Consider the following 13,325-nt stretch of genomic DNA (forward strand, 5'->3'; position numbering starts at 1 on the left):
GCCACGAGTGTTCCAAATGCGGAAAGCGCCACCCGGTGGGGCATTGCTGGAGGACAGGGGGCAGCCAGGGGCAGCAGTCCACTCCGACGGGGCAGCAGCCCGGGGGCAGGGAAGGAAAGGGGGGACAGGGGGCTTTGGGAAAAGGCTCGTACGCCAGTTAAACTGGACCGGCTGGAACCCTTCTTGGCATCTTATCCACGGACCGAAGACGCCGGGCTGTTGCGGCAAGGTTTTCGGGAGGGTTTCCGGCTGGGGCACGAGGGTCCGCGGATTGCTCGGTGGGCGGAGAACTTGAAATCCGCCCAGACGCATAAGGCGGTGGTGCGGGAGAAACTGGGCAAAGAGGTCCGGGAGGGGCGGATGGCGGGCCCCTTTTGCGGACCCCCGATTATGGATTTGATCATCCCCCCTGTAGGGGTGGTGCCGAAGAAGGAGCCGGGTCAATATCGGCTGATCCAACATTTGTCATGGCCCGAGGGGACGTTGGTCAACGATTACATAGCGGCTGATCTGGCGTTTGTGTCCTATTCTTCGGTGGATGTGGCGCGGCGTCTGGTGGCATCGGTGGGGTCCGGGGCTTTCATGGCTAAGTGCGACATTAAGTCAGCTTTCCGGTTGTTGCCGGTGCATCTGGTAAACTATCAGATGCTGGGCATACAGTTCGATGGCTCTATTTTTGTGGATAAGGCATTGCCCATGGGGTGTTCAATTTCCTGTGCGCTGTTCGAGTTTCAGCACGTTTCTGCAGTGGGCTTTTTCACGGCGCACGGGGCACGAGACGGTGACGTACTACCTGGATGACTTCTTCCTGGTGGGACGGCCCGGTTCGGCGGACTGCCAGCAGCAGCTGGACAGTTTTACAGAGCTCATGGGCTACCTGGGTGTGCCCCTGGCGCCAGAGAAGACGCACGGTGCCAGCACGGTGCTGTCGTTTTTGGGGATCGAACTGGATTCGGAGGCTATGGAGGCTCGATTGCCGAGGGACAAGAAAATGCATATGCTGGAGCTGGTGGATACGCTGTTGGGAAAGCAGAAGGTGACAGTGAGAGAGGTGCAGGTTTTGTTGGGGCATTTGAACTTCGCGTGCCGAGTGGTGCGGTCGGGGCGTACATTTTGTCGGCGTTTGGGACTGTCCTTGTCCGGGTTGACGTTGCCGCACCACCATTTGCGCCTGTCCATGGGTACAAAGGAGGATCTGCGTATGTGGCGGGCTTTTTTGGAGCATTTCAATGGGATTCCCATGGCGCCCCCGGAGGAATGGGAATGGGACGTAACCATCTCGTCGGATGCGGCCGGGGTCGGGGGTTTCGGGTTGTACTGGCAGGGGAGGTGGTGTGCGGGGACCTGGCCGCTAGCCTGGCAGAACGGGGGGAGGAGCATAGCATTTTTGGAGCTGTTACCATTGGTGGTGGCGGTGTCGGTGTGGGCGCAGGAGCTCGCGCATAAAAAGGTGCTGTTCAAGGTGGACAACATGGCAGTGGTGCATGTCATTAATCAACAGTCGGCTCGGGATCCGCAGGTGCTTAAACTGTTGAGGGTGTTTGTAGTGCAATGTTTGGACCATGACATTCTGTTTCAAGCACGTCATGTACCGGGGGTGGACAATGACATTGCGGATGCTTTGTCTCGTTCACAGTGGCATTCCATGGGCTAGCCACGGACGCGGACGAGTGCAAGACACCGGTGCCAGCTGGGCTATGGTCTGTAGGAGAGAGAGGGTCGCGCAATTGGTAAGGCAGTCGGTGGCCCCGTCCACATGGAAGGCATACGAACAGGCGTGGCGGGAGTTTTTGGAGAGCGGGGCGGTCCGGCATGACAATCCGTGGGTGCGGAATGAGCAAGTGGTACAGTTTATGCTGGCGCTGATGGACAGGGGACGATCGAAGGTGACGATTGCCGGCAAACTATCCGCCATAGCCTTTATGGGAAAGATGTTGTGGGGCTACGCGCCGTCGGCGGGCGAACTGGGCACGCGATTGCTGGAAGGTTGGGTGCACGAGAAAGGAGGCAGGGTACCTCAGCTCGGTCCCATCACGGGCGGTATGCTTGGCGGCTTGATACAGCTCATGCCAAAGATATGCCACAATCGAGAGGAGGTCCTGTTGTTTGCAACCCTGATGTCGTGGATGTATTTCGGGGCATTTCGGGTGTCCGAGCTGGTAGGGCCATAGGGCAAGCCAGGACTGCAGTGGGGGGAAGTGGAATTGCGAGCGCGGGAGGTGGCGGTCTGGCTGCGGCGCACAAAGACTGACCAGAGGGGCGAGGGGCAGTGGGTGGTGCTGGGCCCAGTGGCGGATCGAGGAGTGTGCCCCGCGCGGTGGGGGGAACGGCTGGCTGGTGGGGGCAACCGGGGGACGGGGAGGTTTTTCGCTGGGCGGACAGAGGACGAGTGACGGTGGCACAGCTGCTCTGGGTACTACGGCAGGCGCTGCAGGCCTTAGGGGAGGATCCCAGGCGCTTTGGGACACACTCGTTTCGCATAGGGGCGGCAACCGATGCAGCGCGAAATGGGTGGGGGAGGGACGAACTGATGCGCTTGGGGAGATGGAAGTCAGATTGTTTCAAGACGTACATTAGGTTGCGGGGACACGGGATGGAGGAGGAGTCATGAGGTTTGTGCGTTGGTTGACTTGTGTCTCTTTTCAGGTGCAGTGGCGGGGCCGGACGTGGAGGGAATCTCGATCTACATCGTAGGACATTCTTTTGTGAAACGGGCGGAGCACTCTGAATGGGATAGGCACAAGAATCTCAATTTAGGATTGGATCCTGGGCTTTTCAATTGTCAGTGGCGGAGAAAGGGGGGCATGAGATGGCATGAATTAATTCCCATGTTGAATCAGGTGGTACGGGGGGGAATTTGTCCAGATGTCTTGGTCATCCATGTAGGGGAAAATGACTTGGTGCAATGTAAGGGCTTGGCTTTGTTGAAGCAGATGCAGCGGGACTTGCGGGAGATACGGGGGCAGTGGTCCGGGTGCCACGTGATTTGGTCTGAGTTCATACCCAGGAGGAAGTGGACGGGGGCAGAGCGTCCTGCGGCAATAGACAGAACGCGAAGGAAGATTAATAGGGATATGAGAGTCTTTTGCGCTATGGAGGGTTTCGGGAGGATGGAGCACCCGGACTTACGCTATGCGGCAGTATATTTTTTTCGGGAGGATGGAGTTCATCTGTTCCGCTACGGCATGGAACTGTACATTGTACAGCTGAAGGAGGCATTGGATAGAGCAATAGGGGTGAGCAGATACCCGAAGCGTTCTGATTCCTAAGGGGGGGTCGAAGGCTGTCTAGGACATCCTTCGAGTGGCGTTTTTCCCTAGTTGTTTCAGTATAGGGTTGGATGGTTACAGTTATGAGAATAATATAAGAAGTTATTTAGTTAGGTAGGTGTAGAGAAGTTAGGAATGGCCAGTTGTTTATAATGGTTGCAGGGAGGGGAACATGTTAGGGCAGGGGGTGGGGGGAAGGTAGGAAGACTTTACTTAGTGGGGTTTAGTTTTGTACGGCACAGGCCAAGGGAATTTCTGATGTAAGGTGCACCTGTTTCCAATAAAGCGGCCTTTTTCACACCAAGAAATGTGTCGTGGTATGTGCTGCCCCCAGGTTAGGCCCAATGGGGTTTTGGGGGGGGCGACCGACCAACGGGAGGCCTGCCACCCCCGGGGAGTTTTGGCCTGAGGGGGCAGCCGTAGACACGTACGACGTGCCTTGGGCTCCTTTTGGGCTCGTTGGGCTGGGGTTGGGCGGTTTTTGGGCTGGAGGGCTTAAAACCGGCCATTTCGTATCACGAGCCACCATTTCGGTGGCCGTGACACAACAGCCGGTTCTTGCGAGGCGGGCAGTGGTGTCGGTTTTTGTCCCACCCTCCCTCCCCATAATTTTTGTTTTTTCATGCGGTGTGCAGGGCCTTTTTTGTTGGGGGACTTTGGAAGGCGTGGTGGAGTTTTTTGCAGTTCGCTTTTGGAGGAACAGGTGCATCCGGGGGAACACGTGTAAGGGGTTGTCGCTGGAACAGGTGCGGATGTGAAGAGATCTGCTGTGGGGGCGTTTTTCCCTTGTTGTTTCAGTACAGGGTTGGATGGTTACAGTTATGAGAATAATATAAGAAGTTATTTAGTTAGGTAGGTGTAGAGAAGTTAGGAATGGCCAGTTGTTTATAATGGTTGCAGGGGGGATGGGAAACATGTTAGGGGAAGGGGTGGGGGGAAGGTAGGAAGACTTTACTTAGTGAGGTTTAGTTTTGTACGGCACAGGCCAAGGGAATTTCTGATGAAAGGTGCACCTGTTTCCAATAAAGCGGCCTTTTTCACACCAAGAAATGTGTTGTGGTATGTGCTGCCCCCAGGTTAGGCCCAAATGAAAGGCGCTCGCCCACCCGCCCGAGCTCATGAAAGGAGCTGGCTGCTGCCCAGGCCAGGATATCCTGTGCTTGTGTTTACTGTCGGGAGATCGGCGTCCTATAAACTGCTACTGGAGTGATTCTTTTGTTGTCTGTGTCCTCCCAGCTTTCCGCTAAATCACGAACCTAGTCTTGGACAGGCCCTTGTTTTTCTTTACTTTGGGTATAATCGCGGCACCAGCGCTTTACTTTTAATATTAAAAGTAAAGCGTCGGTGCCGCGATGCTTGTTGTTTTTAGTGCTGGGGCTCGGTGGGGGGCTACTGGTGCTCATACAAGGGGCAGTGGCAGGGACTCAATATCCGAAGCACCCGGTACTGTGGGAGGACGCGGGCGGCTTGCGGAAACAGATGTACGCGTAGCACCGTCTTTCTGGTGGGTTTAGAGGTGCTCTGTTGCCTCGCGAGCTCCTTTCCCCTCCGGCCCAGCTTGAAGTCGCCAGGACGGCAACAGAGGTAAGGGGCTGCAAAACTTTACCAACACACATGCATGTTAAATGCTCTGTGAGCGCCGCTCAGCAAAGGTGAAATTATATTGTGTACAGGCAGCACCACCATTTCCCAAAGGTTACAGAAAATAACTCTCGCTCTTCAGTTATTCTCTTTGAAAGATTCAGGGTCTTCATTTCTGTCCTCACCCTCAAGGGGATTTTTAGGTCTCGGCCTGAGCAGGAATGCACCCCTCAACAGCAGGCAAGGGTCCCATGCCAAGTGTGACACAAGAGCCGTGTCTGGCCATGTGCTAGCTGGGCCCCGGCACAGGGCGCCTTGCTTCAGAGGGGCGCACTGAGCTTTAAGAGAATATCGTTTGCGAGATGTCACTGGATTGTTGACTTCACCACCTAGCTGGACCTTTAACATGCTTCCGGGTCACAGTTAAATTGCATCATGCCTCAGCTTGCATTGTAACTTTCCTGTTGCGCTATCTGTCCCTGTTTACTTTGCTCCCTCACGTTATCCGTGTTCACTTTGCTCTGTCCCTGTGGTAGTTTGTGTTGCCTCCTGTTGTTTGTGTTGTCTTTACTCCTGTACCCCTCGTGTTTTCCATGTTGTCTTTACTCCCGCCCTTCCGGTTGTCTGTGTTGTCTTTACTCCCTCTTCCTCCCGTTTTTTTGTTTTGTGTTTACTCCCGTGTAGCGTCATTTAAACCACAGCCAAGGCACAGTTGTGCTCAGTGAAAGAATAGCCCCCCCCCATCTCCTCCCCAATCCATTAAGCCGCCCTGCCCCTCCATTTTTTGGCCTCGCTGTGCTTTCACTTCCGCTCTTTTCTTTTAGAGCTGCTACCCTAGGGCAGTGACACAGATGTCCCTCGTAGATAGAGGCGTGGTTTCATCTTCAGAGCCTGTCTCTCTCTATCTACCTCTCTACCTCTCTCTACTACTCTCTCTCTACTACTCTCTCTCTACTACTCACTCTCTACTACTCTCTACTATGCTCTATGCTCTACTCTCTACTACTCACTCTCCACTACTCACTCTCAACTACTCAACCTCTACTACTCTCTACTACTCTACACTCTACTACTCACTCTACAACTCACTCTCTACTACTCTACTCTACTACTCTCTACTGCTCACTCTCTACTACTCTCTCTCTACTCTCTACTCTCTACTACTCACTCTCTACTACTCACTCTCTACTACTCTCTACTACTCACTCTCTACTACTCTCTACTCTCTACTACTCACTCTCTACTACTCTCTACTACTCACTCTCTGCTACTCACGCTCTACTACTCACTCTCTACTACTCTCTACTCACTCTACTACTCTCTACTACTCTCTCAACTACTCTCTACTACCCACTCTCTACTACGCACTCACTACTCACTCTCTACTACTCATTCTCTACTACTCACTCTCTAATACTCTCTCTCTACTACTCTCTACTACTCACTCTCTACTACTCTCTACTCTCTACAACTCATTCTCTACTACTCACTCTCTACTACTCTCTACTACTCACTCTCTACTACTCACTCTCTACTACTCTCTACTACTCACTCTCTACTACTCTCTACTACTCTACTCTCTACTACTCACTCTACTACTCACTCTCTACTACTCTGCTCTCTACTACTCTCTACTGCTCACTCTCTACTACTCTTTCTCTACTCTCTACTACTCTCTACTACTCTCTACTACTCACTCTCTACTACTCTCTACTCACTCTACTACTCTCTACTACTCACTCTCTACTACTCTCTACTACTCACTCTCAACTACTCTCTACTACTCACTCTCTACTCACTCTCTACTACTCTCTTTATTCTACTGTCTACTACTCACTCTCTACTACTCACTCTCTATTACTCACTTTCTACTCACTCTCTACTACTCACTCTCTACTACTCACTCTCTACTACTCTCTACTACTCACTCTCTCTCTACTACTATCTACTACTCACTCTCTACTACTCACCCTCTACTACTCTACTACTCACTCTCTATTCACTCTCTACTACTCTCTACTCACTTTCTACTACTCTAATACTCTCTACTACTCACTCTCTACTACTCTCTACTACTCACTCTCTACTACTCACTCTCTACTCTCTACTACTCACTCTCTACTACTCACTCTCTACTCTCTTCCTCTCTCTACTACTCTCTACCTCTCGTTACCTCTCTACGCGCACACATATGCACATATATATGTATATATATATATATATTAGTTTATGCTGGGAACTGTAGTCGGACATTGAACTACCTTCTTCCTGATTGCAGCAGGGTCAGCTGACCTCCCACCAATGGGAGCGCCATGGGAGATTCAAAGGTGGGAGATGGTGATAACGAGTTGACAGCGGCATCTGAGGAAGGCTTTGGCCGAAATGCATTATGCTACGCTGCAACCTGTGAATAAAGGACTTCCCTCAAAATTCCCCGCTTGGTCTTGGATTGCTTTCGGAGTGAAGTGGTCGTTTTGGTGATATATATATGCCTGCATATGCATTTATATATATGTATGTGTATATTTATATACATACATATATAAACATATATATACATCTGCATGTCTATATAAATATAAATCGAAATGCATGCATACAAATACATATATGCATACATATGCATGTTATGTACATGACAGCTTGAAAAACACTAATAAAAGCAAAGCTAAAAAGCCACCTAATTACAAACAGAATTGCTTTAACTTAAACGAGGGCGAGACCTATTGCATTTTCAATGCTTGTTGGGGAAGGATCCAGTAGGTAGGCCTTGGAGTCACAGAGACCTTTCTGAGAGAGTCCACTGCATAAAGGGAGCCTCTCACAACTGAGTTGGGGGAATTATACCACTTCCCCTGAGATCACAGCTTATTGGACTTTGGACGCAGATTTTACTCGTCTACCGGTTTGTGCCCCATCACCCTCCCCTCCCCCTCTTCTTTCATGCTGTCTCTCACCCTCCCCCTCCTCTTTCCCTCCTTCATTCGCTGTCCACTTCCCCTGCTCCTACCCCCTCTCCCCTGAATCTCTCCCCTTGCCTGCTTTTTCCCTTACGCATCGCATATGTCCTTATTGGTTGTCTCGACCTAACATGTAACTATGTAGCTATGCTCTAATAACTGTGTAACCTTTGTAACGATGTAACCTGCAACTATGGTCTGATACTCATGTAAAGCGCTCTGATACCTACGGGTCCAGCCAGCGCTATATAAAAACTTTCAAATAAATAAATAAATTCTCTTGGTCATAAATGAGATAACGTCTAATTTCCTTTCTAGAAATTGCTCTCTGTTAGTTGCTAAATGCTTTTTTATTAAATAGACTACAAACATTGCATTGTTTTTTTAGAAACATCAAAATAAAAATAGAAAAGAGGGAAATTAACTCAATGTGAATGCAATAATATTTATATTAAATATAAAACACTAGGATATTTTAGGAAATTATTAAATTAAATGTGTAAAAATGTAGTGCGTTTTGCAAAAACATTAGAATTTTGTAGTTTGGCATGCCATTTAACCCTTTTTATTTTTTAAAGTGTTTTTTTATTAAACTGCATTATAAGAAATAGAATTGAATTGTGTAATATATGAAAAATGCGAAGTAACTTCACTTTTTTTGTGAAGTGAAAGGTCAATATTCTGTTTTTTCTAACAGTTCTTAAAAACTTTGGAAATAAAGTAAGGCTACTTCTATTTCCGTGAAACAAAGGGGCGTGTAGCTTGACTTCTTAAATGAAAAATAAAACAGCTGAATAGTTTTTCTATAACTAAAATTATGTTGAAATGTTTCTCATCAAAATAAATTAGAAAAATATTCTTTTTTATTGTCAGAGCTAAAAGTCAACATTTTGATGAAAATATTTAGTTTTTTTGAATTCCGAAATTACAATGAAGGTAAGTATTGTAGTGGAAACTAACAATGTTCATTACTATATCTTGTTTTCTGTCGTAATTACTTGGACAGAGTTGATCTGGTGAGGATTCTTGTGTGTTTGCAATACAAAATATTGTTGTCACCCTCAAACTTGCAAGGTGTTACAGTCTTTCTCTGCAGCTTGGGATTCTCTGTATGTGGAACAGATGTTTGGTCCAGTTACAAAGCTCATATTTTCTTCACTGCGTTCAGCATATCTTTGACTGCTAATGTATTTGGTTTGCTTCATAATGTTTTAATCTGTATTGATCCAAAGTGCACAAATGTGTTTTTATCCATTAAAAACAAATAATTCAAAACTAAACAGTGTGTATTTTGTATTGCCAAGTTAAAACATGTCATGATTAACTATATATATCCAGTAAATTTAGAAGGATGTCATCAGGAAAACACATAAGTGAACAGTCCACGTAAAAAAATGTAAATGTCCTTAGACCAGGCAGACAATTTTTTTTAATGTGTGCTCCATTCAGTAATTGTAGGCGGTGCGTTTCATTTAGTTCACAACGTAGGCCTCACGATGTTTATAAAAGACACATTGGACAACATCCTAAGAATGTCCCATCATTTAAGCAGTTATCTTCTGTTTCTTCAAATAATCTTGTCAAGATAGACAAAAATGTTTTAAAGCTCCTTCTCTTCAAATTTAAATTTAAATTTAAAATAAATAAACGTTTATTATAGAAAGGGCAATGTTTGTATGTTTTATGGTGTTAGTCCTTTTGTTGTCCTTGATTTATTTGGTGCTGAGACCAGAATTGCCTCTCGTTGCACTTCATCTTTCTTCCACTTCATCCTCCTGTTCTGGAACCATATCTTTACATGCCTCTCGGTGAGGTGGAGTATTGCAGCCAGCTCCACCCGTCGTGGGCGGGCGATGTAACGATTAAAGTGAAATTCCTTCTCAAGTTCCAGAAGCTGAGCCCGACTGTAGGCAGTGCGGACCCGCTTTACGTCCTCGGGGTGGACAGCATAAAAGTCACCTGTGAGGACATAAAACAAAATATGGATGTTTTATTGCATGAAATGTGAATATACTTACAGTGGTATCCTAATTACTTTCTTTTGCTTGGGGGGGCTAACATGCATTACTCATGTACATTCTAAAAGCTTTTCAGTACCATTGAGAGCTTTGCCAAAGTACTTAAAAATGAAAACTATTCACCCAGTTTAAGCCTTTTTGTGGAGTAAAGGGCCTTATTACTAATACACAACATGCTATGTTGCCAGCCATAAATATTGGCTACATTTAGAATTTGAATATTTTAAGCAAGTTGCAACCTTTTGTGTTTATACAGAGACAAGCACAAAAACGAAAAAGTCATAGTTTCATGCAGGTCAGTGGCCACAAGAACCCTCATTGCTTACTGGGAGATCTCTTATGAAAGGGTCAGCAGAGAATTAATTTAGCTGTAACCAAAGAGAACTTTATGAACTATAGTAAGTGGGTGAAACTCAATGGATGCACAACTTGATTAGCTGCACTTTGTAATAGGAATAAATATATATGGCAGTTGAAGTACTGCAAAATATACAGGGCATCATTCTATCTCACTATAGTTTGTGCTACTCCCCTTTATGCAATTACACTGTACTGTATTGCACTCTACCCCCCTATAGTCTACAGTACACCGCTCTGCACCACTGCACTATACGTAGGCTATTTGGTTTTAGGTTTAAACCTATAATAACTGATAAAACCCCACCAAAAGAAAAATAGTCATCACCGGTGTAAACATATAAACACTGAAAAAACACCTTTGCAACCACAAACTAAGTGCCATTCATAGAAAGGAAAAGATGAGTGAAAGAGTCATATTTATTTCTTCCTGAAGGGGCCAATACAATGTGACTTTGTTATTCAAGGTAGCAACAAAAAAGACTGGGCTAACATTATTCTGCTTGAGTTTTGTTGTTTAGGGATGTCACTAAAACATTCTGTTCTTCTGTCAGAGTGTGCGTCCTTTCCAATGCACAGGAGCAGAATGTCGCAAGTTCCCAACGCCCTCCTCAGATTCCTCAGCGCCACACAAGCTTAGCATGCACGCCTAAGAACCCAGGGGGGAAAGAGGATGGGACAGAGAAGAGACAGTCGCACCGCGTCTGATTCTTTCTTCAGCTTCAGACGTCGAATTCTTCTTGTCTTCTTCTGGTTAATGCGGGTGTAGCTTACAGTAAGAAATAACATTAATAAACAACTGTATTTTGAATATGCCTAAAATGTAACCTCACTCTCTGCTGGTTCACCTACCCCGTCTTGGTGCGACCCTTGCCTCTCTTCTTGTGTGTATGTTGTGAGATCTTCTTATGCTGCAACTAAAAATGTGTCTGTTAGTATCTTTGTCTCACAATCCTTCTAACTACTCCTTAACCTTTTCCTACTTCTTCACAGACTCCTCACCTGTTCCTGTCACAGAAGAAGAACTAAGTCTCAACTGGTAAGTATGTAGTGATCTTATTTTTCTTGACGAGTAGTGTGGAGTTCCTTGTCTGATTCATACAGTTTAGGATTAATTATAAGATTACTTCTCACAGGAATTACACACTGTCTTTTTTATTGTAATAAAAAGAAATGAGCTGAACGCGTTTATTTCCTTTTCTTTTCTCACACAGAAAATGTGGGGGGGGGGGCGATGCTTGTGCTGACTCTATTTCTCCTCAAAATGAAATAGCGACTTTTGCTTGCACATGCCCAGTACAGATACTAAATGCGCATGCACGAACTCCTAGTGATACTTAGAGTTGCGCATTCTCCCAAGCCTAGAATATGGAAAATTCTTACTTGAGCTCTGCAGTTCCTCGAACTCTTACTCCTCCTCAGGTGGCAATAATGAAGAGCGAGGAAATATTTTCACTCGTACTCCTCCTCTGGTGACGGTTTAGAACCGCGACGATGTTGTCACTCGTACTCCTCCTCCGGTGGCAATTTTGAAGCGCGACGAAGAATAGACCCTATTCTAACTTCACGACGCTTCTCTAACAAGAACCTTACTCTCCAATGAATTCAGGTGAAGTGCGCCACAGCGCGGGCGCAACACCTGAATCAAGGCGATTTTCCTCGGTAGCTAGAATGCTAACCTGTGGTCCCAACAGTCAACTCTTGGCGGCCATTTTAGGAATGACTTTTGACCATGTCTTGTGCCGCCTTTGTGCTCCTTGGATCTTAGGCCTACATTTCTTCAACTTGGTGCTGATAGTATGTCTTTTAACAGGGTTAGACCTTGCAATCCTGACATCTTCCTTCTGCTTTATTCAGTTTTGTGTCTTTGGTCTAAAGATGCAGTGTTCAGAAGCATATTTTCGATCTTATTTAGTTATTTTATGAACTGTAGAGAATCAGGAAATATCAAAATCATATTTGAAATGTTGGTTACATTTGATTTCACTGATAGGTAAAATGTCTGGTTTCATAAGAATCTTTCCTAATATCTACCATCACATTTACCCACAGAGAATGGGTAAAATCCTTTGATACATCAGCCCCCTTTTCTAGTGAGTCAGTATCGATTGTAAGTGAATTGCCAAACACCCCAGTCTTTTAACATTAAATACAAGATGTAATGACAGGTGTATGCGAAAAGAATGTTGTCACCAAGCATCTGAGATAGTGGTGAAAACATGACACCAGGTGTTTGGTAAACATGGAATGCAGTGTCACTTGGAATGCTGCTGAAAAAAGTTCCTTCCAAGTTCAATAAAGATTGGAGTGATATTGTTTGTATTTGCAGTAATTCAGCTTAGCTCCGTTTATGAAAATGTTGTATGATGGCCTGTCAAAATCAATACCTGAGCTGAAGTGCTTCCCTGTAAGAGATCCTTGTCACTTGCTAGATGGTATGTTGAAAGCATCTTTACAATCTTCAGAGTTAATGAAGAATGCTATTGACTTTGTAGTCCATTCTGGTGCAGTAAAAATGTATTTGGACATCATATACCCTGTGCATACGCTACCTATACACATGCACTATCAGTGCAGAACGCAAGCAATAATTAAAATTAAATTAAAATTCCATAAACACCAGAAAAAACACTGTTTCTGTTGTTTTTAATGGCGCAAAAATGTGTAACCACTGATAAACACTGTTTTTTAAGATATTGAAAAAACTGAAAAAAAACCACCAGAATTTACCAAAAATAGAAACTGAAAACAGGAAAGCCTAACTATATGGCACTCCAATATATGCCACTCCATTTTACGCAATTTAACTTTACAACACTACACTGTACCACACTCCACATTATGTAAGCCCACTGTACACCACTCAACTTAACACCACTTCACTCCACAGCACTACAGTATACCTCACTCCAATGTACCCTAGGTCAATTTACTCTACTCCACTGTACCACACTCCCCTGTATGCTATTTCAGTACACAATATTCCAAAATAGGCCCCTCACTGTACACACTCCAATGTACACCCCTACACTCTACAGTATATGCAAATACCCTCTAAAATATTGACAGGGAGTCAATCCACACTCGACTTTACGCTATCCCACTGCATACCTGTGTATTGTATACCATTACACTCTATA

General features: G+C 45.8%; 1 protein-coding gene across 1 annotated transcript in view; it reads right to left on the reverse strand.

Moving 5' to 3' along the window:
* Positions 1-9,014: 9,014 nt before the first annotated feature.
* LOC146862791 (pancreas/duodenum homeobox protein 1-like) overlaps positions 9,015-13,325 on the reverse strand; it is a 28,547-nt gene continuing 24,236 nt past the window's right edge. Inside the window, exon 2 of the mRNA XM_085643298.1 lies at positions 9,015-9,769. Coding sequence (XP_085499424.1) covers positions 9,492-9,769 — 278 coding nt within the window. The 3' untranslated portion in view covers positions 9,015-9,491. The remainder of the gene's footprint in view (positions 9,770-13,325) is intronic.

This window comes from Triturus cristatus, chromosome 2_2, assembly GCF_964204655.1.
Source record: "Triturus cristatus chromosome 2_2, aTriCri1.1, whole genome shotgun sequence".
Classification (NCBI taxonomy): domain Eukaryota; kingdom Metazoa; phylum Chordata; class Amphibia; order Caudata; family Salamandridae; genus Triturus; species Triturus cristatus.